At 33.6% G+C, this 27,418-nt stretch overlaps 3 protein-coding genes across 6 annotated transcripts; 2 read left to right on the forward strand and 1 right to left on the reverse strand.

Annotated features, from left to right (window-relative positions):
- The first annotated feature begins 10,694 nt into the window (after positions 1 to 10,694).
- Positions 10,695 to 13,431, forward strand: LOC131645953 (uncharacterized). Of its 4 annotated transcripts, none has more exons than XM_058916140.1 (3): positions 10,695 to 10,819; positions 11,515 to 12,074; positions 13,177 to 13,431. In XM_058916140.1, the coding sequence occupies exons 2-3, from the start codon at positions 11,567 to 11,569 to the stop codon at positions 13,257 to 13,259; spliced, it is 591 nt and encodes a 196-aa protein (XP_058772123.1). In that variant the 5' UTR covers positions 10,695 to 10,819; positions 11,515 to 11,566; the 3' UTR covers positions 13,260 to 13,431. The 4 variants fall into 4 exon arrangements, with proteins under 4 accessions (XP_058772123.1, XP_058772124.1, XP_058772122.1 ...); XM_058916141.1 differs by having other exon boundaries at positions 10,695 to 10,807; XM_058916139.1 differs by having other exon boundaries at positions 10,701 to 10,985.
- Positions 13,432 to 20,031: 6,600 nt separating this feature from the next.
- Positions 20,032 to 23,373, forward strand: LOC131649381 (protein NETWORKED 2D-like). The gene is made up of 2 exons (XM_058919146.1): positions 20,032 to 20,238; positions 20,531 to 23,373. Exons 1-2 carry the CDS (start codon positions 20,145 to 20,147, stop codon positions 23,155 to 23,157), a joined length of 2,721 nt encoding a protein of 906 aa, XP_058775129.1. The 5' UTR covers positions 20,032 to 20,144; the 3' UTR covers positions 23,158 to 23,373.
- Positions 23,374 to 24,268: 895 nt separating this feature from the next.
- Positions 24,269 to 26,422, reverse strand: LOC131649382 (nicotinamidase 1-like). Its single transcript, XM_058919147.1, has 5 exons — positions 26,127 to 26,422; positions 25,835 to 26,018; positions 25,508 to 25,641; positions 25,226 to 25,411; positions 24,269 to 24,651 (listed from the first exon to the last, which is right to left on the reverse strand). The coding sequence occupies exons 1-5, from the start codon at positions 26,277 to 26,279 to the stop codon at positions 24,574 to 24,576; spliced, it is 735 nt and encodes a 244-aa protein (XP_058775130.1). The 5' UTR covers positions 26,280 to 26,422; the 3' UTR covers positions 24,269 to 24,573.
- Positions 26,423 to 27,418: the final 996 nt, after the last annotated feature.

The following is a 27,418-nucleotide window of genomic DNA, read 5'->3' on the forward strand; positions in this document are numbered from 1 at the left end:
GCCCGCAACATGATTATGAAATGCATGCATCACCCACGACATGCTCATCATTAACATCTACCAACGATTCATAATCATTTATTCATAACATACAAACATAATAATATCACAACCATTTGATATTCACCACAACATAATACATTTAACACAACAATATATTATCATCTCAGCAATCATACTAGCTAAAACACCGCATAGCATGTTCGTACTGTTACTCAATCTACCACCAAATACCAATTCTCAAAACCAAGAAAAATGATTTTAAGTTATAACTCCCTAATATACTTCATAAAATAGGGGATTAATTCATCTAACGGGTTCTCGAAACGGCGTACAAAAAAAATTAACGGTTTAAAAGTTACGGATATTTAAAATAAATATTTTTCAAAAAGCTTCAGTGATAACCGGTTACCTAAATGATGTAACCGGTTACATCACTGACAGTAACCTTTATATTTCAATTTCGCCCAGCGGTAATCCGTTACCTAAATGATGTAACCGGTTACATCATCGCGAAATGCAGTTCTTCGCCCATTCTGAGACCATGTAATCGGTTACCCTCCTCATGTAACCGGTTACATTACTGATATAGCAGAAAAATCACTTTTCTGCAGCACTTCATTCATCCCAATTGCGAACCCAATCATACCAAAACGTCCATAATCTCATAACAGCATGAAAATGCACATTTACACATACTTCTAACATGTCTTAACATCAATATCCAACATCAAACATCATTCACAACAGCTCAATTGCATCACACATCATAAATTGAACCTAAGTTCTACAAAACCCCAAAACCCCAAACACTGACATATAATCCAATTCGGAATCCTAACATACAAACTCAATTGAATCATTCATAATACCCATAATAGAGGTTAATGAGAAGAATCCCCCCTTACCTCGATGTCGAATTCTTGGGTACTCTTGCTCTTCGCACTTGCTCTTCTCCCAATTTCACGTTCAGCCTTCTCTTCTCCTTTTTGGTTCTCTTTTCACAAAATCTTCCTCTTTTCTATTTTATGAAAAATATAACCTTAGTTTAGTAAAAAGGCTTTGCAACTGACACACCCCCCAATTGCTACTCACGACACTGGGCCATTAGCCTCATTAATCCATATTTCTCAAATAATTCAATTAATTCTAATATTTAATTAAAAAATTAATTAAATTAAATAAAGAAATTTATGGGATGTTACAACCCTCCCCCACTAGAAAAGTTTTCGTCCTCGAAAACATACCTTAGGCAAAGAGTTTCGGGTAGGAGTCCTTCATCTGGCTCTCCAATTCCCATGTAACATTTCCACCGGCTGGTCCTCCCCAAGCTACTCTGACCAACGCTATCTCCTTGCCACACAATTGTTTCACCTTCCGATCTTCAATCCTCATAGGCAAGGCTTCAACTATCAGATTATCCTTTACCTGTACATCATCCACTTGGATCACATGAGATGGATCAGCAATGTATTTCCTCAACTGCGACACATGGAATACATCATGCAGATTCGCAAGCGTCGGTGGCAACGCAATTTGATACGCCACCTCTCCTACTCTTTTCGAAATCTGAAACGGACCAATAAAACACGGAGTCAATTTCCTTGACTTTAGAGCTCGTCCGATACCAGTCATAGGAGTAACTCTCATAAACACGTGATTTCCTTCTTTAAATTCAAGTGTTCTCCGCCTCTTGTCATGATAACTCTTCTGACGACTTTGAGAAGCCTTCATCTCTCCTGAATCATCTTAATCTTTTCTGTCGTTTCTTGAACAATCTCCGGTCCAATCACAGCACTTTCGCCAGATTCATACCAACATAAAGGCGTCCTACACCTCCGACCATACAAAGCTTCAAACGGAGCCATACCAATACTCGAGTGAAAACTATTATTGTAGGTAAATTCGATCAAGGGTAGATAACTATCCCAAGTACCGCCTTTTTCCAACACACAAGCACGCAACAAATCTTCTAGCGATTGAATAGTTCTTTCCGTCTGTCCATCCATCTGCGGATGATAAGCAGAACTCAATCTCAGCTTAGTACCCAAAGCCTTCTGCAAACCTTCCCAAAATTTGGATGTAAACCTTGGATCTCTATCTGACACAATACTCAAAGGAATACCATGTAAACTCACTATCTTCTCACTGTACAATTGAGCCAGCTTCTCCATCGGGTAATCCATTCTCATTGGTATAAAATGAGCAGACTTTGTCAACCTGTCTACCATAACCCAAATGGCTTCATAGTTCTTCACCGTCTTTGGAAAACCAGAAACAAAATCCATAGATATACTATCCCACTTCCATTCCGGAATAAATAACGGTTGCATAGCTCCATACGGTTTCTGATGCTCAATCTTCGACTTCTGATAAGTCAAACAAGCATAGACAAATTCAACTATTTCCTTTTTCATTCCAGGCCACCAAAACAGCTTCTTTAAGTCATGATACATCTTGGTAGCACCAGGATGAATACTCAATCCACTACGATGTCCTTCTTCGAGAATACTCTTCCTCAATTCGGAAACATTAGGAACACAAACATGATTACCAAACCTCATAATACCATTCTCGTCGATTCTGAATTCACCTCCCATGCCTTGGTTAATCAGAGTCAACATATCCACCAACTCTACATCAGCTTTCTGACCCTCTCGAATCTCTTCCAGAATACCACTAGTCAGCTTCAGCATACCCAACTTAACACTGACAGGAGTGCCTTCGCATACTAAACTCAAATCTCTGAATTGTTCAATTAAATCCAATTCTCTCACCATAAGCATAGACATATGCAAAGACTTCCTACTCAAAGCATCGGCAACCACGTTTGCTTTACCCGGATGATAATTCAGTCCAAAATCATAATCCTTGAGGAACTCTAACCACCTTCTTTGCCTCATATTCAGCTCTTTTTGATCAAAGAGATACTTTAGGCTCTTGTGATCACTAAATACTTCGAACCTCGAAACATACAGATAATGTCTCCACAATTTCAACACAAATACCACTGCTGCCAACTCTAAGTCATGAGTCGGATAGTTTCTCTCATGCACTTTGAGTTGTCTCGACGCATAAGCGACTACCTGTTGATTCTGCATCAGTACACCTCCTAATCCCAACAATGAAGCATCATAATACACAACAAAAGATTCCGCCGGATTCGGCAAAATCAAGATCGGCGCATTAGTCAACCTCCTCTTCAACTCTTGGAATCCTTCTTCACATTTCGAATCCTAGATGAATGCTTGACCCTTCCTAGTCAACTTAGTTAACGACAACTCTAGCTTTGAAAAACCTTCAATGAACTTTCTATAGTAACCCGCAAGACCAAGGAAACTACGGATTTCGGAAACTGACTTTGGAGCTTCCCATTGAGACACTGCTTCTACATTCGTTGGGTCAACGGCAATACCATCTTTAGAAATTACATGCCCAAGAAAGCTTACTTCACTTAGCCAGAACCCACACTTTGACAGTTTCGCATAAAGTTTCTTTTCCTTCAATAGTTCTAATACCAACCCTAGATGCTCTGCATGTTCTTCTTCATTCTTAGAATATATTAGAATATCATCGATAAATACCACCACGAACTGATCCAGGTAAGGATGGAAGATCCTATTCATATACTCCATGAAAACCCCCGGCGCATTAGTTATTCCAAATGGCATCACTGTATATTCGTAATGACCATACCTTGTTCTAAATGCCGTCTTCTGAATATCGTCCGTCTTCACCCGAATCTGATGATATCCCGACCTCAAGTCAATTTTGCTGAACACACTCGCACCAACCAATTGATCCATCAAATCATCAATCCTCGGTAATGGATACCGATTCTTGATAGTAATTTTGTTCAGCTATCTATAATCCACACACAATCTCATAGAGCCTTCTTTCTTCTTTACCAACAACACCGGCGCACCCCACAGCGACACACTAGGACGAATGAATTCTTTTTCCAGCAATTCTTTGAGCTGACTCTTCAACTCCGCTAATTCAGATGCCGACATACGATACGGCACCATCGACACAGGACTAGTTCCAGGAACTAACTCAATAGCAAATTCTGCTTCCCTCTCTGGCGGTAACTCTCTTACATCTTCTGGAAAAACTTCTGGGAATTCACATACTACCGGTAAGTCACTACCCACCACTTTCTTCACTTCCATGGATGAAATCAACATAAACACAACAGCCCCGTCCTTCATTGCTTCACCCACTTGTCTAGCCGTCATCGCTAGACCCTCAACACCGACATCTTTCGGAAAAATAACCGTCTTCGTGAAACAGTTGATATGGACCCGATTAAATTGCAACCAATTCATGCCCAGGATGATATCAAGTTGTTCCAACGGAAGGCACACTAAGTCCATTCCGAACTCTCTACCAAAAATATCAATTGGACAGTTCAAACAGGCAAACGAAGTAGTCACTGAACCCGACGCAGGAGTGTCAATGATCATACTTCCATGAATATCAGATATTTCCAAGTTCAGACGTTTAGCACAATTTAACGAAATAAACGAGTGAGTTGCTCCAGTATCTATTATTGCAATTAAAGGAGTGCCATGGATAAAACACGTACCTTTAATCAATCGATCCTCTGGAGTAGTCTCTGAACTTGATAAAGCGAAAACTTTACCCCCAGCTTGATTCTTCTTTGGCTTAGGACACTGTGGACTAATATGGCCCTCTTCACCACAGTTATAACAAGTCACAGTATTTCCTTTGCAGTCAACGACAATGTGGCCTGCCTTACCACACCTGTAGCACTTCTTCTCTTCACTTTTGCACTCGTGAACGCGATGCCCAGGTTCCCCACACTTAAAGCACTTAACAGGGGCACTAGAGTCTCCCCCACTAGGCTTCCTCCAACCTCCAGCTTTATGATTACCTCTACCATATGGTTTACCACAGTCCATAGGCTTCTTCCCCTTTTTGTCAACTAACTCGCAGGAGTGAGATGACTTCAGCTTGAGGTTATCCTCTTCATAGATTCTACTACAATCTACCAAATCAGTAAATCGACGAATCCTTTGGTACCTGATTCCCTGCTTAATTTCATCACGGAGATTATTCTCGAACTTAACACATTTCGAAAATTCGCTCGCTTTATCATTGTTATAGTGGACATAGTACTTGGCCAGCTCCACAAACTTTGAAGCATATTCCGGTACCGTCATGTTACCCTGTGTAAACTCTAAAAACTCAACTTCTTTCTTGCCCCGAACATCCTCAGGAAAGTACCTCCTCAGGAATTCTCGCCTGAATACAGCCCAAGTAATTGCTACACTTGCAGATTCGAGTTCATCCTTACTAGCCATCCACCAATCATCAGCTTCTTCAGACAGCATGTGAGTACCATACCTCACCTTCAGATTTTCGGCATAATCGATCACTCGGAAGATCCTTTCAATTTCCTTCAGCCACCTCTGCGCGCCTTCGGGATCGTGCGTGCCTTTGAACAACGAAGGATTGTTCCTCTGAAAACTGTTCAGCTGCCTGTCAGCACCAATACCAGCTCCATTGGCATTCCCTCCCAACACACCAGCAATCATGCCCAGAGCCTCAGCGATCGCGTCATCGTTTCTTCCTCCTCTTCCGGCCATTGTTCTGCTAAATATCAAACAATATTCATTAGAACAAGAAGTATCGACAGTGTCAACCTTACACTAATCACATATGAAGGATTAACCGACACTAAGACTCTGACTCAAACGACTATGCTCTGATACCACTATTGTAACACCCTTCTAAACCCCGCGGAAAATTTAACAAAAATCAGAGTAAAACATGAAAAAGGGTATTACAACTCCAATAAAGTAAACAAATATTCATGTCATGCCATAAAGGAACGATAAACAAAAAATTATTCAGATAGCATGTTAACACAGCGGAATATTCTTAACAACTGAATAATCAAACATCCGGAGTCGGAGACTCATGATTCAACCATAAACCATAAACAAAACAAGGGTTTATCAGCCAATTCTAAAATAACGTTCCCAGTGTTACACGACCAGAGCATGACACAAACCTAACTGACTCTAACGAACTACTTGACGAGCTAATCCTCACCAAGTACACAAGCTACTCCTCAATCTGAAAAATAACAACAGTAAGGGTGAGTTTCATTCGCATTAACAAATGTTATAGGAATATAAACAATACAACTTCATCCATACATTATTCACCCAAATCAATTATATTCAGATAGTATAGCAACATTCATCAAATACAGTCATTCATACCAAACACACACAAATTATAACATTGGACAACTTCCGTTCATGTTACAATTATACACAACAACCTAATGCAATGCAACTAAATGCATGTGGTACCAAACATGGGATAACCCATCTCACCGATCCACCACCATAAAGATTCGGCTACTTCTCTCACTAATTCCACACGATGGGAATTAGCTACCGCTGTCCCACCACCATAAGGGATACAGCCCGCAACATGATTATGAAATGCATGCATCAACCACGACATGCTCATCATTAACATCTACCAACGATTCATAATCATTTATTCATAACATACAAACATAATAATATCACAACCATTTGATATTTACCACAACATAATACATTTAACACAACAATATATTATCATCTCAGCAATCATACTAGCTAAAACACCGCATAGCATGTTCGTACTGTTACTCAATCTACCACCAAATACTAATTCTCAAAACCAAGAAAAATGATTTTAAGTTATAACTCCCTAATATACTTCATAAAATAGGGGATTAATTCATCTAACGGGTTCTCGAAACGGTGTACAAAAAGAATTAACGGTTTAAAAGTTACGGATATTTAAAATAAATATTTTTCAAAAAGCTTCAGTGGTAACCGGTTACCTAAATGATGTAACCAGTTACATCACTGACAGTAACCTTTATTTTTTCAATTTCGCCCAGTGGTAACCGGTTACCTAAATGATGTAACCAGTTACATCATCGCGAAATACAGTTCTTCGCCCATTCTGAGACCATGTAATCGGTTACCCTTCTCATGTAACCGGTTACATTACTGATATAGCAGAAAAATCACTTTTCTGCAGCACTTCATTCATCCCAATTGCGAACCCAATCATACCAAAACGTCCATAATCTCATAACAGCACGAAAATGCACATTTACACATACTTCTAACATATTTTAACATCAATATCCAACATCAAACATCATTCACAACAGCTCTATTGCATCACACATCATAAATTGAACCTAAGTTCTACAAAACCCCAAAACCCCAAACACCGACATATAATCCAATTCAGAATCCTAACATACAAACTCAATTGAATCATTCATAATACCCATAATAGAGGTTAATGAGAAGAATCCCCCCTTACCTCGATGTCGAATTCTTGGGTACTCTTGCTCTTCGCACTTGCTCTTCTCCCAATTTCACGTTCAGCATTCTCTTCTCCTTTTTGGTTCTCTTTTCACAAAATCTTCCTCTTTTCTATTTTATGAAAAATATAACCTTAGTTTAGTAAAAAGGCTTTGCAACTGACACACCCCCCAATTGCTACTCGCGACACTGGCCCATTAGCCTCATTAATCCATATTTCTCAAATAATTCAATTAATTCTAATATTTAATTAAAAAAATTAATTAAATTAAATAAAGAAATTTATGGGGTGTTACAGTCCCCACCTATTTGTGCATAATTTTTCTTTAAATATATTATGCTTTATTAAAAAAAACTCATTAAAGTAGAACATTTTGGTCTAACCTTATAATGCTCAAGGCTCGTTAAGACCAATTTATTTAATTTTGGATATCTTGTCAATGTGAATTTTATATTGACTCATTTATTTAAAAAATAAAATAAAATTGAAATATTCAAAATAGTATAATATAAAATATAAAATTATTTAAATATTTAGTAATAATATATAATAAAAATAATATTTAATAAAAAATAAAGTAGGGGTGGAATGGTATTACCGGTGATGCATTAAAGTTTTAGGAGATGGGTTTCTATTAAAATTGTAAATAGGGTTTTTGATTTATTCCCTAATGACTAAGTCTTCACTCCAAAATTTAAAAGTAAACTAGCAAAGTTCACATTACATGTATTTAATTCTGACTTGTAAAGTTCTTTTATATATATCAAACATGGTATCTCATAGATAGGTTGACATCTACCCGTGAATCCAGATGAATTAACAAACCAGAGTTGATTGCAAATAAGTTAATTCTACAAAATTTATTAAACCTATTTTAGGTATTATTCCATTTTTATTAAACCTAAAATATATAACAACTCGCCGTAAAATTTCAAATTTACAAATTTTACAAATCTAAAATGTATGACTGTATCCCGTTAAATTTTATTTTCTACATTATTATAAAGAAACAAAACTTACTTTTGATGCAGTGATAACACTTTATGTTATGTGTTCTAATTAAATAAAATGATAATACATAATTGTAGAAATGTTAAAAGGATGATAAAATTATCTTTTTCATAACAAATTTATGTGTTTTTCTATCATAATTCTCTCATGTTCTTTTATCAAAAATAAATGTTCATATATATTTTAGTATAAATGATAAAGTTTAATCATAAAAAACACTAACATTTTTTTTTATAAATTAATATTTTTTATATAATTTAATATATTTTAATATAAGTTTTAATTATAGTTAATATTTTACTAAAATTTTAAAAAGAAACATAAATGTAATAACAACAACCACTTAAATTAATCTTGAATAATAAAAGTATAATTATATTAAAAAATTAAATGTTTGAACATTAAAGTAAAATTTTCAATACCAATTTCAGAATATAAAACATATAAATTTATAATGCATAATGCATTTATAAATATAGAAATAAATGATGAATAAAAAGTTATAAATATTGATTAAAAAGCCATGTATAGATACTTTATTTCTTATGTTTAATATTTCTTAAAAGTACGGGATTTTTATTAATATTTCATAAAAATACATGATTTTTAATATTTTTTAGTAACAAAATGTAATTTAAAGTATAATAATATTTACTTTCAATTTTAAACAAATCATAATTTTGTTAATAAAATAAAATAGTATTATTCTTATTAATATTTCTTTAAAAAATAATTTTTTAATAATTATTAATATGAAACTCATTTTTTAAATAAAAATTGTTTATAAATGATTGTGAGTATTATTATATTAAGTTAAAAAGACAAATTTTAAATTACTTTTATAGTAAAAATATTTTAAATTGAAAAACTAAATTATTCGTATGTTTTCAAAATTTTGCAAGTACACTTCTCTTTTGACATAGACCTTCTTTAATAAAAAATTTAACAAATAAAATAAATCAATTATAAAATTTTATATATGAAAGAGAAAAAAAAACAAAAATCTTTATGTTCTAAGAATATCGAATAATTATAAGTAGATAAGTAAATAAAATAATAATTTAACATTTATTAGTGTAGATATTAGTAGGTAAATAAAAAATTAGATCTAAGAATATCGAAAAATCAATTACAATATTAAATAATAAGTTGATATTTATTTTTTATTTATAACTTAATACATACTTATTAATTTTTATAAAAATTTAAAAAATTTAGATATAAATTTACTAATTAAAAAAAACAAAAACTAACTTTGATATTGAAATAAAATTAAGAAATAAATAATAATTATGAGGAATTATTTAGTTTTTAATTTAGTAATAATAATTTCATTCAATAATAAAATTTTATAAAGTCTATAATTTGACCATTATTATTGTAATTATCATTTAACTAACTTTAAGATTTAAGAAAATTTAAAATTAGCAAAAATCGAGTTTTAATAGTTATAATAGATTTACATTTTTATTGTTTCAAAAATGTTATATAATCAATAAAGAAAAAGTTAAAGTTAGACGAAATGAATAATTTTGAGAAAAAAAATTTTAACATTTAAAAATAAGGATTTTAAAAAAATATTAAATAAAATAAAATAAGTATGGTATAGATGTACTTATATAAATTATTATCAGTATTAATTTCAACACACATTATATATTAATGTGTGATACTCCTACATTTTATTAATACATAATATTTACTTTAATACAATTATATTTATATATAAATCAAAATATACTATGTATCAGTGTTGTCTTTAACTCGCTTTGATGTTAGAAAGGAATTGTCTTCAACAAACATTCACTTGAATCCAAAAATAAATATAAATCATCCTTAAATTGATTAAAACAACAAAATAAAAGGCACTTTTTTATTTTTATTAAATAAATAATTTTGAAAAAAAATACTATAAGTCTCTGTTTTTGACATTAATACTATGAGTGGATCTTGCCCTAGTCCCCATCTATTTGTGCATAATTTTTAAAAAAACTAATAAAAGTAGAACATTTTGGTGTGACCTTATAATGCTTGAGGCTCGTTAAGATCAATTTATTTAATTTTGGATATTTTGTCAATGTGAATTTTATATTGACTCATTTGTTTTAAAAAAATAAAAAATTGGAATATTCAAAATAGTATAATATAAAATAAAAAATTATTTATTTAGTGAGAATATATAATAAAAGTAATATTAAAAAAAAAAGTAAAGTAGGGGTGGAATGGTATTTTTGGTGATACATTAAATTTTTAGGAGGTGGGTTTCTATTAAAATTGTAAATAGGGTTTTTTATTTATTCCCTAATGACCAAGTCTTCACTCCAAAATTTAAAAGTAAAAGAAAACAAGTTTTGACGGTGTCTTCTTCACTACACCTCACAACACAAACACACATAACCATGGAGTGACTTGACTCTTAACAGTGAGTTACCGAGTTAGGGTTCTAAACTCAACTCACTTTTTCATTCATTCTCACTTTCTCCTGTCACTTTTCCCCAATTTTTCTGCCAATTTTTTTCTTCCAGTTATTCTGTTCTTACCAGGAGGAGAAGAATGTAGTATGATTATTCTATAATTTGAGTGACTTTCGAACTTCAAAGGTCTTGAATGAATTTACAATAGCCTTTGATTCTGTTCTTTGTCGATGATTTTTTGGTATCATATTTGAAATTACATAAACTTTGAACTTTAACTTTTCGGTTATTATAATAATAATAATAAAGTAATGAACTTTCTGTATTTTTTGGGAGTTTCTGTGAATTTGATTGTGTTATTTTTGAAGAAACAATTTTTTTTTGGCAGTTATGATCAAGTTGATTTAGGGGAAGGGAATTCGTTAAAAATTTCCTCTTTTTTCTCTTTTAATTAGTATTATTAATTTTTATTACTATTATTAGCAAATAAGTTTTTGGGTTTGGCAAATTTTGAAAAAAAGTTTACTGCAACTGTTTAATTCTACTTTTAGATTGTCAATACTTGTTTTGCTTTTAAGCTTTTGTTAATTAAATTTTTATACTTTTGATCATTTTTTATGATGTTGTTTTTGGTTGAAATTATATATTATTTATACCACATTTTTCCATTGATAGTTTTTCTAATACAGTGGTGTCACTGCAATGCAACTGGCAGGAACCACTCTTAATTGCTTTCTTCACTTTAAAGTTAGAGCCTTTTTGAAGGCATGGCTGTTTCATTGAACCCTTTCTTATCATGGAACATGTGGGGTGGTGGTGGTGGTAGAAGGAAAGAAGAGAAAGAGCCGGTTTCTAATGGTTCTTCGCTGAATTCACCAACGAATTCGGAGTGGAACCTTGGTTTGGTGAAGGAAAGCAAGAAGGTTCCACAGCCACGGCCACATAGGAAGGTTGGAAGGAAGAGAGAGGATAAAGGGGAAGAGACGGGAATTGATAGAGAGTTTGATGGTGTGTTTGTGGCGTCTGATGATAGTGGTGATTGGTGTTTTTTGTCTGGTTCCGAATCGGATGACTCGGATTGGTCTATTGGGTGGTTGGAGCCTCTTGGTTCTGATTTTGAAAGCAGTGATAATGATCATGATGATGACGATGAGTCTGGGCGTGATAGTTTTGCTGTTTTGGTTCCTTGTTATTCACCAGGCTGCCAAGAGGTTGAAGGAACAAACAATGTGCTCTTGAGTGCTCTTAAGAATCTTCCCAATGGATTTGCTTCAGGTAATCCTTGTTATTAGAATTGTTAGTTTTTTCTTCGAATCAATGGAATTTGTTATTTGAGTAAATGATCATTTTGGTTATTGGATTGTAGCTACATTATAACTTAAGCAATTTTTTTTCTTTTCAAATGGGCTAAGGATGATTCCTTCGGCTGTGTAGCACCGACACCTCTGAAAAAGTGTGTCCGTGTCGGATATTATGGTCAATCTATTCATTTTTTCAAATTATTACAGGAGTCGATGTGTCACTGTCCGTGTTGTGTTCAGTGTCCGTATTTGTGTCCGTGCTTCATAGTACTTTGCTATATCCTGGGTTAAAAATTTCTTGGTCAGACTTTACTTACCTCTCGGCCGAACCTTGGATTACCAGTCATCTTTTCCCGGGAACTAACGAGTGCGGTTTACTTATTTTCTGTTATGCTTATTGGCACTTGACTATTATTGGTTTAACTAAAAAGTACAATTATTTTGAGGCTTCTTTCTATTGTTTGGCCCATCTGTTGGTATGGTTTCTTCTTCATTGTCTCTTTCTTGTTCTAGTTTCTAGGACTAATCTGGCATGTTTTTACTTCTCCTAGGGAATTCTAACTGTATTCCTATATAATATAGGTCTCTGGTTGAAGTTTTGGTTTGGCAATCAATTTCAAAGTGTTACTTTTATGATAAAGGGAAAGGTTATGATGCACTAAAGGAAGTTTACAATTTGACTTAAGGTCCTCAATTCAATATTAAAATTTATTTAACTAAAGGAATTGATTCCAAATTTGGCAATGACATCTTTGTCAATAGCATCACACACTCACTTTTTTCCCCCTCTCATTTATTGCAATTTCAGATTGTTACTTTGGCTGACACAACAACATGATCACTGTTGATTCGAGATAAAAAAAAAAAAAAAAAAAAAAGTTGAGTTTTGAGTCACTAGCTCATCCCTGAGATCAAGTATTATCAGTAGTTAGAGTTTCTGATGATTTTCACGCATTGATTTATCGCACTATATGCGACACTATCTACCCTTAAACCCACGTTTTACGAGACTATATAAGTTATATGTTATCCAATAGTATATAGTAAAAATTTTGAAATTGTGATTGTTTATGCAGATGGGAAGAGTTACATGGAACAATGGTTGGCTTCTCTTCAGGGTTTTGGAACTTATAAGGAAAAAACAACTTCTTCACATTGATGGTCTTTGCTAACAAACTGTCATTTTCTCTGTTAACTGAGATGTCACTTTTCTCTATCTAATGGTAGAAAACACTACAAAAGTCATTTTATTTTTGGAGGGGCTATTAGAATTCTTAACTGATATACATTTGGGGACATTTATCTTATTTATATTCATTAATGTTCTACAATTGGTTTGGTTTTTCCATCATTTATTTACTTTTCCTACTTTACGGTCATCTACACTTGTGGAATGATCTTTTAATAGAACTGTGTGCCATTTAGTAGTGTATTGGACCACATGTAAAAGGCTAAAGTTGTAGTGAAACTGGTTATGATTGATCACTGGTATGTTGGTGGAACTTTGCTGGATGAAAGAGATTTGTAATGGAAGGTGTATAATGGATTGATTCCTAACAGTAAAATGATCAATCAATATTTAGAGAGATTTGTAATGGAAGGTGTATAATGGATTGATTCCTAACAGTAAAATGATAAATCAATTAGAGTAGTCTCTATTGATATTTAGAGTAGTCTCTATTGATATTTATGGATACTAATTAATACACATTAAGTTTGCAGCCTCCAAGATGAATTTGAAACTAATTAATTACTTATTCAGATACACTTGTGCAATCCATGACACACATTTATATAGTTCTTGATATCTCATTTAAAATTTATTGTCTACCCTTATAAATTTAACCCCTATATTCTACTTTGAGCGATCCTTGTTGTGAAATTGAAAGAGCGGCCACACTAAGATGGACGATATTTGTTGTGAAATTGAAAGAATTATTCACATAAAGATTTTTTTTTTTGTTGTAAAAATCTAACAATAATAATTATTACACCAAGAATAATGATGTGAGAAGCAAAGATCAAACACAACCAAATTGAACGACCTCACTCAAAAATTGAACAACCTCAAACAAAAATTACTATGTCAAACAGGGTAAGCAAATTTAGAGTTTATTAAGTTTTTAAGAATAAATTTTATTTTTCACCTAAATGTTTTTCAATCTCTTCAACTTTTATATGTGAATGAATCACATAAACTCAAGATGTTTATAAGTGTTTCTCAATCCTCTTAGATAATTCTAAAGGTCTTCAAATTTCAAGAACTTTAAAAAGTTTCTACTATTGTCTCTGTAACTAGGACCATCACTTCTTTACTTTGTCTTTCTCTCCTATCTTACAAACAAAAGTGATAGAGAATCATGTTTATAATATCCGAAACCTTAATTGGCCAACTATCCAAGTCTGATCTGCGAACGAGTTCAAGTAACCCATAGACCAACAAAATAATTAACCATTCAACCCATCGACCGGTGACTGAGTCTCCTGTTGATTATTGATATATCATTCCGTCACCTAGTTGACCAGTGAAAAAGTCAATGTTTGACTATTGATAAAGTCAACTATTGTTAGAATATTGACTTTTGTGCCAAAAGTTAACATTGCTGAAAAAATTGTCCCTTTGATCACTTGAGTTTTTGAGACATACTTCTATAATTTAAGTTTTTTTTTTTAAATAACCAAAAGTTTATCGTAGTTTATTTTGTTTAGCATATTATTGTTTTTTTTAATAAAAAACAACATGGCCTATATATGGTATTTTAACCATAATTTAGTTGTAGAAATCTAAATGAAATAAAGTTTCCTAAAAATAAAAGTTAGAATCTATATCTTTGACTTTTATGCTGACACCTAAATTTAATTCCAAATATAAATAGGTGAAAAAAGAACCTTTATGCAACTCTAAACACTAGAGTCTGCTGACTAAGCATCGCCTACTAGGATCTTTGAGAAGTGTTAGATGTTGTTGTTTTTATGTTATTGTATTTTTTTCGAGCATTAAACATTTTACATATTATGTTCACGAACCTTACATGTTATGTTCAGACTAAGCTAACAAACCGTTAAGAGATTTTCAGGTTTATTTCAATAACCAAACAATACTTTTCTGGCAAAGCTCAAGAAACCGAGACAGAGATTTTATGGCTGGTTTATCTCGAGCCAAGCTCAATCTCCCCAGAGTATCGCACTCTCAGGAATTAACCAAACTACACTGCCATTTACAAACTCTTCCTTACAAGTAAAGTTTCACTCAAAAGCAGAGAAAGAGAGAAAATTCGTGGTTACTTTTGTGATTTTTTTTCAAATATACTTAGAATTGTGTTAGTAGTTTCTTAAAGATAGAGTATAACATCGAAAAGTAAAGAACAATAAGTAAATTACGAAAAATTAAAAAGGATATGGGTTAGAGAGATTGCATCAGAGATTTATCCAAGTTCGACCAATCGTTGGCCTTCTTTTTTCCCCAAAAAATCTTTTTGAGATTTTGATTATAAACTTTGAGCTTTTACATGTTATGCCCACGGACCTTAATACAATCTGATCTTGAGATTTTACAGGATTATACCCAACAAAAGATAGCTTTTACTTCAGACTAAGCTAACAAACCGTTTAGAGATTTTCAAGTTTATCTCAAATAATCAAACAAATCTTTTTCTGGTAAAGCTCAAGAAATCATGACAAAGATTTTATGATTTGTTTATCTCAAACCAAACTCAATCTCCCAAGAGTATCACACTCCCAAGAATGAAACAAACAACAGGGCCACTTACAAACTCTTCCTCACAAGTAAAGTTTCACTCAAAAGCACTAAGACAACTTAAGTGACAAGAAAGTATTTCTAGAGAGAGAAAGAGAGAAAATAGATAGATAAATTCCAAAGAAAATGTAAAGTTTTGGAAAGTGACGTGGAATGAAGAGGAGGCGAGCCTCCTTTATATAGGTCGTGGAAAAACCTGAAAAGGAAATGATCCATGGATAGAATTGATATAGCCAATCGATTGACATAACATTTCAATCAATTGGAAGCTTTAAAATTAATCGATTATGATTGTTTAAAAGGAAAGAAAGGACACAAAGTCATCATAAGTCATTAAGATGCTAACCTAGTTGTTTGGTTAAACATTTGGCCATTCTCCAATCGATTGGCTTAATGCTCCAATCAATTGAATGACTCAAAAGTTTTTCCAATCGATTGTCTTAAGTCTCCAATCGATTGGTTAGTTCAAAAAATATTTTAGAAGATAGGGGAAAATTCCTTAATCACTTGGCTCGGTTTTGAAAATATTTTTAAGATATAAAAAGGTTAGAAAATGAGTTTCAAGTGTGTGTGTGAGTTGCCTTAGAACTTATGAGATATTCCCTTAATTTTATAAAACTCTGGCCACTCAGACCAGACAAAACCTAATGAACTTTCATACTTCCTCTTTTTCATCACTTTGAGGAATCCAAGATTCTTTGTAGGGGTGTTCAAAACCAAAGCAATCCAATAAAAAACCGCAAACCAAACCAAACCAAACCCGCAAAAAAACCGCATTTGGTTCGGATTAGTTTGGGTCATCTTTTAACAAAATCGCACGGTTCAGTTTGGTTTGCGGTTTGTATTTTGTAAACCAAACCAAACCAAACCGAATAAAACCGCATTATGTTACAACCTAACTTTTACTTAACTCACATCCAACCCAAACTTAAATCTATTACACCTTAGCCTTGTGATTACGAATAATTTTCTCATCCTTACACATATGATATTAGTCCCAATATTCTCAAATATCTAATAGCATTATCACGCCTTCTTTGCCACATACATCTTTCCTCTTTTGCTATAATATCTACTCTCTTTTATTCTTTCTTTTTCACATTCTCATTTTTATGCAAATGTTACCTATTTTAATTCCGTTTTTATCGCACATCTTCTTCTCTAATCTCTCAACTCTTTTGTTTTTTTCTTTTTCACCTTCACTAATCTCTCGTCTCTTCTATTTTTTATTTCATTCTAATAATTTTTATATTGTTTTATACTATTATTTTATGTTTATTATTCCACTTTTGTCTAATTTAATTTTTACATATTAAATAGAAAGTTGTTGTCAAAATATGACGAGGTTTGTTGTTATTTGATAGTGTATGAATGTCTAAATACAAAGTTATGTTGTCATCTATATGTATATGTATGGTTTAATAAAATATTTGTAAAAAATCGAACCAACCGAACCGTACCAAACCGCATTAGTTTGGCTTGGTTTGGTTCGGATTTTTTTTTAAAAGCCAACCAAACCAAATCAAATCGCACGATTTTTTCTCTTGCGGTTCGGATGATTTTTTTCGTCAAAACCGCCCAAACCGCACCGCGAACACCCCTAATTCTTTGCTAGATACCTCGATCATATAAGCACTTTAATTTCGAGTCTCTTTTTCATGATGAGGCTTGAGATATTTGTCTAATTGGATCACCATTATCAGAGAGTTGAAAGTTATTGTCACCGACTTCAACATTGACAACTATTTGACACTGTCGTTATTAAAAAGTCAGACATGATATTTTGCGAGATTATCCATTTTATACCTGCAAGCACATAAATCAACATAGGTTACCACCCGATTAAATTGAAGCTTGAAGATATTCCGTAGACCAAGTTCAAAACTCGTTATGGTCATTATGAGTATTCGTTAAGCCTTTCGCTGTGATCAATGCATTAGAAGTGTTCATGGGGTATATGAATAGGGTTTCCAATCCCTATTTGGATCAATTTGTCGTGGTGTTTATAGGCGACATCTTAGAATATTCAAAGTCACAAGAACAACATGCAAAACATCTGAGGATATTATTGGGAGCCTTAAAAGATAAAAAGTTATATCTTAAGTTGTCGAAGTGTAATTTTTGGTTGAAAGAAGTTAGTTTCCTCTAACATGTAATTTTCAGTGGTGGAATAGTAGTGGATCCGTCTAAGGTAGAGGCCATATTGAATTGGGAAACGCCTAAGTTGGTAACTGACATCAAAATTTTTCAGGGATTTGCCATTTGTTATAGAATATTCACAGAAGGTTTCTCAAAGTTAGTCATGCCTTTAGGAAAGTTGACATGGAAAGGCCAAGCTTTTCTGTGGGGTGCTCAGTGTGAAGCAACTTTTCATGAATTTAAGAAGAGATTGATGTCAACTGCACTCTTAATTTCTCCAAGTCTGGATGAATAGTTTATGGTGTATTGTGATACATCTAAGTTGGGTCTAGGTGGTGTGCTTATACAAAAAGGTCAAGTTGTAGCCCATGCTTCTGGACAAGTTAAGATTCATGAAAGAAATTATCCTACCCATGATTTATAATTAGCGTCAATGATTTTTGTGCTTAAGATTTGGAGTCATTATCATTATGGATCAAAATTTAAAGTTTTTAGCAATCATAAGAGATTAAAGTATTTGTTCCATCTGAAGGAACTGAATATGAGGCAGGGAAGGTGACTGAAATTTTTAAAAGATAATTATTTTGAATTAAAAAATCATCCAAGTAAAGCTAATGTAGTAGTAGATGCCTTAAGTAGAAATTCATTGCATATATCATCTTAAATGGTTAGAGAAATGGATTTGATTGAACATTTTAGAGATCTAAGTTTGGAGTGTAATCTAACTCCGAGAAGTGTGAAATTGGGCATGTTAAAGGTAACTAACAATATGTTATAGGGAATTAAAGATTGTATAAAATTGGACTTACATTTATTGGATCAATTAGCACTGATAAATTAAGTAAACACAATGGATTTTAAAGTAGGCGGTGATGAGATTATGAGATTTCAGAATAGAATTTGTGTACCACATATACCAACTCAAAAAGTTAATTTAAAAAAAAACGAAATAGAAGTGATTTGAATATTAATCTGGGAGCTACAAAGATGTATCAAAACCTTATGAGAATATTTTGGAGGCCAGGTATAAAGAAGGATGTCACTAAGTTTGTGTATTCTTGTTTAGTTTGTGAAAAATCGAAGATAGAACGGCAGAGGCCAACCAGATTGATGCAACTTTTAAGTATCCCAAAGTGGAAGTGGGACAATATCTATATGGATTTCAGTGTAAGTTTGCCTAGAACTGTTAAAGGGCATGATTCAATTTGGGTTATAGCGGATAAATTGAACAAATCAACTCACTTTTTCCCGATCAATATCATTTATCCATTAAATAAATTAGCTTGAGATCACGTGTTTTTGAGAGTCGCAAAAGCTTACTCCTCGTTTTATTCTTCCTTATCAAATTCTTATAAGAGTTAGCGAAGTCGCCTACCAATTTGCCTTATCCCCGTCTCTTTCAAATCTCCATAGCGTCTTTCATGTCTCTCAACTTCATAATTTTATTTCTGATTCGTCATATGATTCTGTCGGATAATGTGCAAATAAGAGATAACTTAACTTATAAAACATTATCCTGATTTTTGCATATTCATTCAATTAAATATGTCAATGATGACATTTTTAAAGTTAATTTATAAAATATCTCTTCAAAAATATCAATTTAACATAATTTAATAAAATACATCTATAAAAAGTTTTATACAATTAGTTCATAAAAAAATATTTTCAACAAAGTATCATTATATTATTTTCATCATGATTACCCTCTCATATTCAAATATATTATATCACTTTTTTTTTTTATAAATTTGCATATCTATTTTTTTATTATACTAAATGATATTTTCATTTTAGTTTCAACTTTCAAGTTTAAAAATATCAATTTTTATAGTGATATTTGCCAATTGCCATGCATAGCTGGCAAAGTAAACACTCATTGGTTATTCTCTTTTGAAAAAGGAGAGTTAGAACATCAAACCCGGGCGAGTTTTACTCCCCTCCATCATCCCATAATTAGAAACATGTTTGTTCCAACCTCTCTTTTTCACACCTATCTTCTATTTCTTCAATCACTCTTTTTTTTCTTCAATTTTTTTGCATTTCTTTTCTACCCTACTGGTCCTATCCTCAACTTCATGTCTTCTCCTCCCTCTCTACACATATAGAGAGAGAAGAAATACTCATCACAATAATAACAAAAACAACATGTTGCAGAGAGCTGCAAGCAATGCATATTCATGGTGGTGGGCCAGCCACATCAGAACCAAACAATCCAAATGGATGGAACAAAATCTCCAAGGTCAACTTTTTCTTCTCATTTTCTTCTCATTTTCTTCTTTCTATATACTCAAACCATGCAATATTAGTTAGTCTCGAGGAATTAATCTCTACAGTTGCAGTCTATGCATTTGCATGCATGTAGAATCTGCGGTTGCATGCATGCAGATTTGCATGCAGAGGATATCTGATTTCTTACGGAAAAACTATGCATATATTATATATAAGTTTTGTAACATGTTCATAGTATAAAAATGTAAAGAGAAATGTTGAAAAATGGTATCCATATAATATTTGATGACAATCATTTGCAGATATGGAGGAAAAGGTGCAAACGGTTTTGCGACTTCTAGAAGAAGAAGGCGACTCATTTGGAAAAAGAGCAGAAATGTATTACAAAAGGAGACCGGAACTGATAATATTCGTGGAAGAAGCGTTTCGCGCGTACCGATCTTTGGCCGATAGGTACGATCATTTATCGACGGAGTTACAGAATGCAAACAACACAATTGCTTCTGTTTGTCCGGATAGTCTTCCTTATATGGATGAAGACGACGACGAAGCATCGCCGAGGCCACCGAGAAAAATGCCTGAAGGACTTAAACCGAATGTTCCGAAGGTTCCAGCGCCTCCGATGAAGGATTTAAAAAGTGTCATTACCACGGCTACGAAGAAGTTAAGTACGAAGAAAGCGTCTACGCCAGCTTCTAAAGTTCCGAAATCGGGATTAAGCAGAAAGCAGGCGATTGAAGAGGTTGACAAGCTTCAGAAGAATATTCTAGCATTACAGACTGTGAAGGAGTTTCTGAAAAGCTCTTATGATAATTCCATTGCTAAGTATTGGGAAACCGAGGGGCAGATCAAGGAGTTGCAAGAGAGAGTATCGAATTTGCAAGACGAACTCGGGGAAGGTGTTGTTAATGTTATTGATGACGAGGAAGCTCGGCATTTGATGGCCGAAGCCGCGCTTAAATCGTGTCAAGATGCGTTGTCGCAGTTGGAAGAGAAACAGGCCGTGTCACTCGATGAGGCGAAAATCGAGTCCAAAAGAGTAAAGGAAGTGAGGGAAAAGTTAAGCTCCCTTATGAATGAATTTCAGTATGATCAAACCGATCCGCAGAAGCCGAGGCCTAAACGAGATGTAAAAGAAGTAACTGCGAAAAATGATTTGGATGAAGATGTGGAGGTAATAACTCAGCAGAGACAAGAGTTGCAGATATTGAAAGAGAAGATTAAAGAACATTTCGAGGCTGGCTCGCATTCGGCTTTAACCGTGACAGAAATGGCAGAGAAGATTGATGAGCTTGTTACAAAAGTCATTAGTTTAGAATCTGCAGTTTCTTCACAGACAGCTTTGGTAAAGAATTTAAAAGGCGAAACTGACGAACTTCATTCGTTGATTCGACGTCTAGAAATGGAAAAAGAGAGTTTGGTTAACGAAAAGGTTAAATTGAACGAGAAACTTCGAGAAATGGATGAAAAAGTGCATGAATTACATGACCTTAGCCAAGTTGTTGAAGATCAAAACAACAACCTCCAAACTCATTTCACCGAAGCGCATTGTAGTCTTGATAATCTCGCTGAGAAAGTAGTCCATAAGGAAAATCCGAACGAAGACGATAACGCGACTGCTATATTACCAACAGAAAATCATTCATTGAGTGAAGATGAACCAAAACATGATGTTAACACACAAAACGCATTGAATCAAGACGAAGTCTTATTGAATGATGAAGTAAAGGTCACTGAATCACAAACAGAAGAAGCAGCAAGCATAGTTGAAAACAAATCTTCTATAGAGTTGAACGAAAACGAGAAAACTCATGACATTAGCAATAATGATATAATCGAATCAAGAGACGATGGAAGTCATGAAAATGACAATAATCAAATTTCGTCCGAGACAAAGAGTACACTTAAAAGTGATTCCGGGGAGGAAGCAACGACAGTGGAAGAAAATGCTTTGCTATCAGAGTATAGGAACACTCTTCAGAACTATGAAGAAGTGAAGAGCAAGCTCCATGATGTAGAGAAGAAAACTCAAGATGCATTGTTTGAGTCATCTTTGCAGGTGAAAGAATTGAAGACTTCTAATGCTGTGAAGGACGAAGAAATTCGGCTCTTACGTCAGAAACTAAACCTTTTTCAGAAAAGCGTAGAGGGAAATGAAGAAAGCGAGGAGTTATCTCCCGTGCAGCCGCCACCAGAAAATCATGTTATTGAGGCGATGTTTAAATTAGAAGAACCGGATTTAAGTTCCGTGATTGAAGAGAAGTTTCGTATGGGAATCGACGAACTTCTAGAGGAGAATCTAGTATTCTGGATGAAATTCAGTGCTTCTTTCACCGAGATACAGAAATACGAAACAACTACAAAAGACTTGCTAACCGAGGTATCAAAAATCGAAGAAAAATGGAAAGCAACAGAAGGAAGTAGCAGCACAAAATATTCATTGAAATCAGATGCAAGACCGCTTTATAAACATCTCGCAGAGATACAAAATGAACTCACACTATGGCTAGAAAACAGCGCCATGCTGAAGGAAGAACTTCAACAAAGATTCTCGTCGTTGTGTGAAATCCAAGAAGAGATAACAACAGCATTGAAAGCAAGTGCTGAAGGTTACGATTTCAAGTTCACAAGCTACAATGCTGCGAAATTTCAAGGCGAGGTTTTGAATATGAAACAAGAGAATAATAAAGTTGCTGATGAGCTTCAAGCTGGGTTAGACCTTGTAACAACTCTCCAACTTGATGCTGAGAAGGCTCTTGCAAAGTTGAATGAGAGATTCGGACTGTCGAATTCTAAGAGAAACCAGATGAGACCTTCGGATTCGAAGAACCGTGTTCCTCTAAGGTCATTTATCTTTGGAGTTAAGCAAAAGAAACAAAAACAGTCAATCTTTTCGATGCATAGGAAATATCGCGCTTTGAAATCATAAAGCCATAATGTAATTGTAAAGTAATATTCATACATATTTCATTTTCTTAAACATGAACATTAGGTAGTGTATGTATTGAGATTTGATTGAGATAAGTTTATAATACTTGTCTATAAACTGTAAGAAGTGTGACCAAATGTATGTAGGGGATTTAGATTACCTTTTGTATTGTGTGCCTTTTTTTAATGTGCATCAGTGAATCCATTTTGTGTTAAACCAGGAAGATTGTTCATGTTACAATCTTTTCATGATTATATGAGATTAAAGAGTAAGAAAATGACCTATCAAAAAGCCATAGATGGTTTAACTGTGGACTGTGAATTCATAATGTTACTTCAAGGTATGTTTCATAGAATAAAATAAAACTTCTTTTTTGAACTAACTAGCATATGAAATGTAAATTTAGCAACAAAAAAAAAAAGAGAATTTTTATTAGGTGAAAGTTGGAGACCATATCATTTCAGAAGTCACGCGGTTTAAATATTTTAGATCCGCAATACCAAACGATGGAGAAATAGAAGAGGATATAATTCATCAAATTCAAGTCGGGTGACTGAAATGGAGGAGAGCTTCAGAGGTTTTATGTGACACAAAGTTACCGCTCAAGCTGAAGGAAATTTTTTATCGGTCTGTGGTAAGATTCGCAATATTGTACGGAACAGAATGTTGGGCGGTTAAGAATCAACACGAGAATAAAATAAGTGTATCAGCGACGAGGATGTTGCATCAGATGTGTGATCAGACTAGTCAGGATAAAATTAGAAACGACAATATTAGAGAGTGTTGAGGTATCACCTATAGTAGAAAAGATAGTGGAAAATAGACTTAGATGATTTGAACATGTAGACAAAATACCTGTAGATTCTATGATAAAGAGGGTAGATCAGATGGAAATGAGTCAAACTACTAGATGTAAAGGAAGAACTAAAAAAACTATAAGATAAATTATTAAGAAAAATTTCAAGATAAAGGATTTGGATAGAAGCACGGTCTTAATCAGAACATTATGCCGAAGGAAGTTGATCTATGTAATTAACCCCACTTAGTATTCTGTATATGCTATAAAATAAGCTGCTCTTATAATATATTTTAGAAATTTTATGACAATAGATTGACAAAAGCATAAACTTAAATATACTACTCCAAACAAGCCACAAGTATAGATTGAGAACAAGCCAAATACCTAGGACAAAGTACAAGTACACCAACTAGCATAACGACACTTCAACAACATTATTTATTAATAAGACGTAAGTGTCTGTTTGCTGGAGATTTTTATGAATACCGAACAAACTTGTAGAGACACTTTTCCCTCCTGAGATACAGGAATTCCTTAAATGCCACGCCAAACTTGTTATTTAAGGATAATAACATAAGCATTTATTTATATACCAACACTTAATGCTGCTGCTTCCACTATTCAAATGACACATCTGATACTATCTGAGCTCCCCTTCCCCATGCTATGTAAAGGGCAACATGATGCATAAATGCCTGCAGAGAAATTGTAATAATGGAAACATTAAAAAGGAATCACAAACTTCGATTTTTCAAAAAAAATTACATGTAAAAACAGTACAAGAATCGCTTGCAATTTGATATAACAGTTTACATGGACACAAACAATGTTAGTGTTCAAAAATATGTGGATACAAACAAAAATGACAGCAAAAACAAGGTTTAGAGAAAGTATGACAGTTTGGAGCTATAGAGGTTAAGAGTTCGATATCTTAGGGTGACTTAAAGAACATATACGTGTTTAAATTCCATGCATTTAAGAAAGGATTTCAATCCTTCCTCTGCAAAAGAGCGGTTGGATCAATATCTAGACCACTGGACCAAATTTCAATACCAGATGGTATGTTCAAAAATTGTAAGTTAGATCCAAAATAAAAAGTCAGAACGTGAATCGTTTGATCTTGATCCAACTACCAGATTGGCAAATATGCGATTACCATATTTCAGCTATATGGATCAACTTTCTCTATAATATTCTATCTAGGACGTTTCTATTCAAATCGTTAATCTCGAGATCACTTAAAAGCCAAAATTTAGTTTGACGAAATACCTGTGGATGGGACACCAGGTCTTTGCCTGCTTTGGCCACATGCAGTGGAAGATCATAAGTAGTACAAGCTTTGGAGGCCACAATCACATTCTCCAGAGGAGAAAGGAAACCGCGGTTCCTCGCAGACAAAGCCGAACAGGTAAAATCCAGCACACATATATCAGTGCATATCCCACAAACCAAAACCTATAACAAACAAAAAACCACCATCTAAGAATCTCAACCAAAAGAATCTACAAACCAAACAAATACTGATAATAACACCAGAAGTACAATACTCACTTGTTTTATCTCATTACTTTTCACCCAATCAATAAACACATTAGACCCATCTTTCTCATACGAACCAATGAATCCGTCAATACAGTTTTTGCGCCTCAGCGTCGCATTCGGCTCGTTTTCCAACCACAATAGTTCTTCATTTCACAAAAAAAAAAAAAAAATTCCAAATCAGCCCACAAAACAACAATCCAATAACCATAAATACTTGTTCCAAACATCACTTTTAAAACAAAAGAGTTAAATCAATTCATAAAACATATAACATCACAAAGTATATATAGACCAAATACATGAGTTATTCAATGAACCTGCAAACTAAAATTATACCGGGAACAAATTTAGTTTCCTCGGAACCAATAAGACAGTGAGGAGGATAAGGAGGTTCAGGAATATCAGGGTGATGACAATCCATATAAGCAAAAATAGGCCAATTCTTCTCAGCAAAAGCTTTGGATAACCTCACAGATTCTTCCACCATTTTTCTAACTTCCTCATCAGGTTCTTTTGGCGCCTACAATAATAATAAAATTTAGTTTCATGTTGTAACCAAAAGGACAAAATTACAAACATAATAAGAGAGTAAGTTAAAAGGAAAAAACAGAATATAGTTAGTGATTACGAAATTGCCAGATCCGACGGTGCAGAAGCCGTTAAGGATATCGACGAGGACGAGACCGGTTTTGAGGTTGTTGGAGAGAAGAAGAGGTTGTTGTTTCACTGGGATTTGTTCCTTGAGAAGGTCTAGCGTTGGAGATTGAGATTCAGAGCCCATTTTTGATTGGGTTGACTGTGACTGCAAAATTAGTTGACCAGATTGGGTAATTATATAAGGGAAGGGACAAATTGTGTGTTTTACTTTTAAATTAATGTGCCCCTCATTTCCTCGTGGGATGGAATAGCTGGGATTTGATTTGATTGATTGATGGATTGGAAATGTCTCGTGCCCTGCCTCCACCACATTTGATACATTTTTGGAATGATTGGTTGATTGATAACAAATATTGTTTTTTTATGATGATATTGTTGGGTTGGTTCATTTTCTTGAATACAGCACCCACTAATTAGTATTATTTTTTTTAAATTTGTTTTAGTTTATCTACTCTGTCTCAAAATAAGTGTTTTTTTAGATTTATAAAGTTGTCTTAAAATAATACTCCCTCCGTCTCATAATAAGTGTTTCATTTGTATTTTTTCCTTGTCTCAAATTAATTGTCCATTTACAATTCCAATGCATCAATCATTATTATTTTTCCACTATTATACCCCTATTTATTAACTTTCACGTTATTCAACTACTATTAATAGGGGTATTCTAGTAAATGACATTAACTTTTTTACTAAAACCAACACATCCAATCATTTTCTTAAAAACCGCGCATTGCCCAAATAGGACATTTATTATGAGACGGAGGGAGTAGTCTCTTTGTTTTTTCAATGTAACATTGATTAATTTTTTACCAACATTACCTCTTATTTACACTCTTTTCAAGACATGACAATGTATATCAATCAATAGTTTTGTAAAAATGTTATCTTTATTGACTCAATTATTACTTTTCTTAATCTGTGTGTAACAACCTTAAATGACTTTTATTTTGAGACGGATGGAGTATTTCTCTAAATTTTAATTTAATCTTGACAATATTTCTTGCATCATATGACTGAACACAAAGACTAACCCACCAACTTTGACTATGGTAAAAGGATCAATACCAGATTAGCAAATAAAGATTATCTTGCATCATAAGGTATATGTGACATTGTCTTCAAGAGAAAAGATGAAAATAATGCTCTCATAAAAAAGATACTATATGTGCCCGGTACGAAGTGTTACTTGATGAGCATTGAGAAATTGGTTGAGAAAGGATTACCAGTTACTATGAATGGTAACTCTTTCTAAATCTTTGATCC

Source organism: Vicia villosa, linkage group LG2 (genome assembly GCF_029867415.1).
Source record: "Vicia villosa cultivar HV-30 ecotype Madison, WI linkage group LG2, Vvil1.0, whole genome shotgun sequence".
Lineage (NCBI taxonomy): Eukaryota > Viridiplantae > Streptophyta > Magnoliopsida > Fabales > Fabaceae > Vicia > Vicia villosa.

Coding starts and splice junctions, on each gene's coding strand:
- LOC131649381 (XM_058919146.1), top strand. CDS start 20,145: ATGTTGCAGAGAGCTGCAAGCAATGCATATTCATGGTGGTGGGCCAGC. Junction 20,239..20,530: donor GATGGAACAAAATCTCCAAG/GTCAACTTTTTC, acceptor AATCATTTGCAG/ATATGGAGGAAAAGGTGCAA.
- LOC131649382 (XM_058919147.1), bottom strand. CDS start 26,279: ATGGGCTCTGAATCTCAATCTCCAACGCTAGACCTTCTCAAGGAACAA. Junction 26,019..26,126: donor CCGTCGGATCTGGCAATTTC/GTAATCACTAAC, acceptor TTATTATTGTAG/GCGCCAAAAGAACCTGATGA. Junction 24,652..25,225: donor ACCTGGTGTCCCATCCACAG/GTATTTCGTCAA, acceptor ATTTCTCTGCAG/GCATTTATGCATCATGTTGC.
- LOC131645953 (XM_058916140.1), top strand. CDS start 11,567: ATGGCTGTTTCATTGAACCCTTTCTTATCATGGAACATGTGGGGTGGT. Junction 12,075..13,176: donor TCCCAATGGATTTGCTTCAG/GTAATCCTTGTT, acceptor TTGTTTATGCAG/ATGGGAAGAGTTACATGGAA.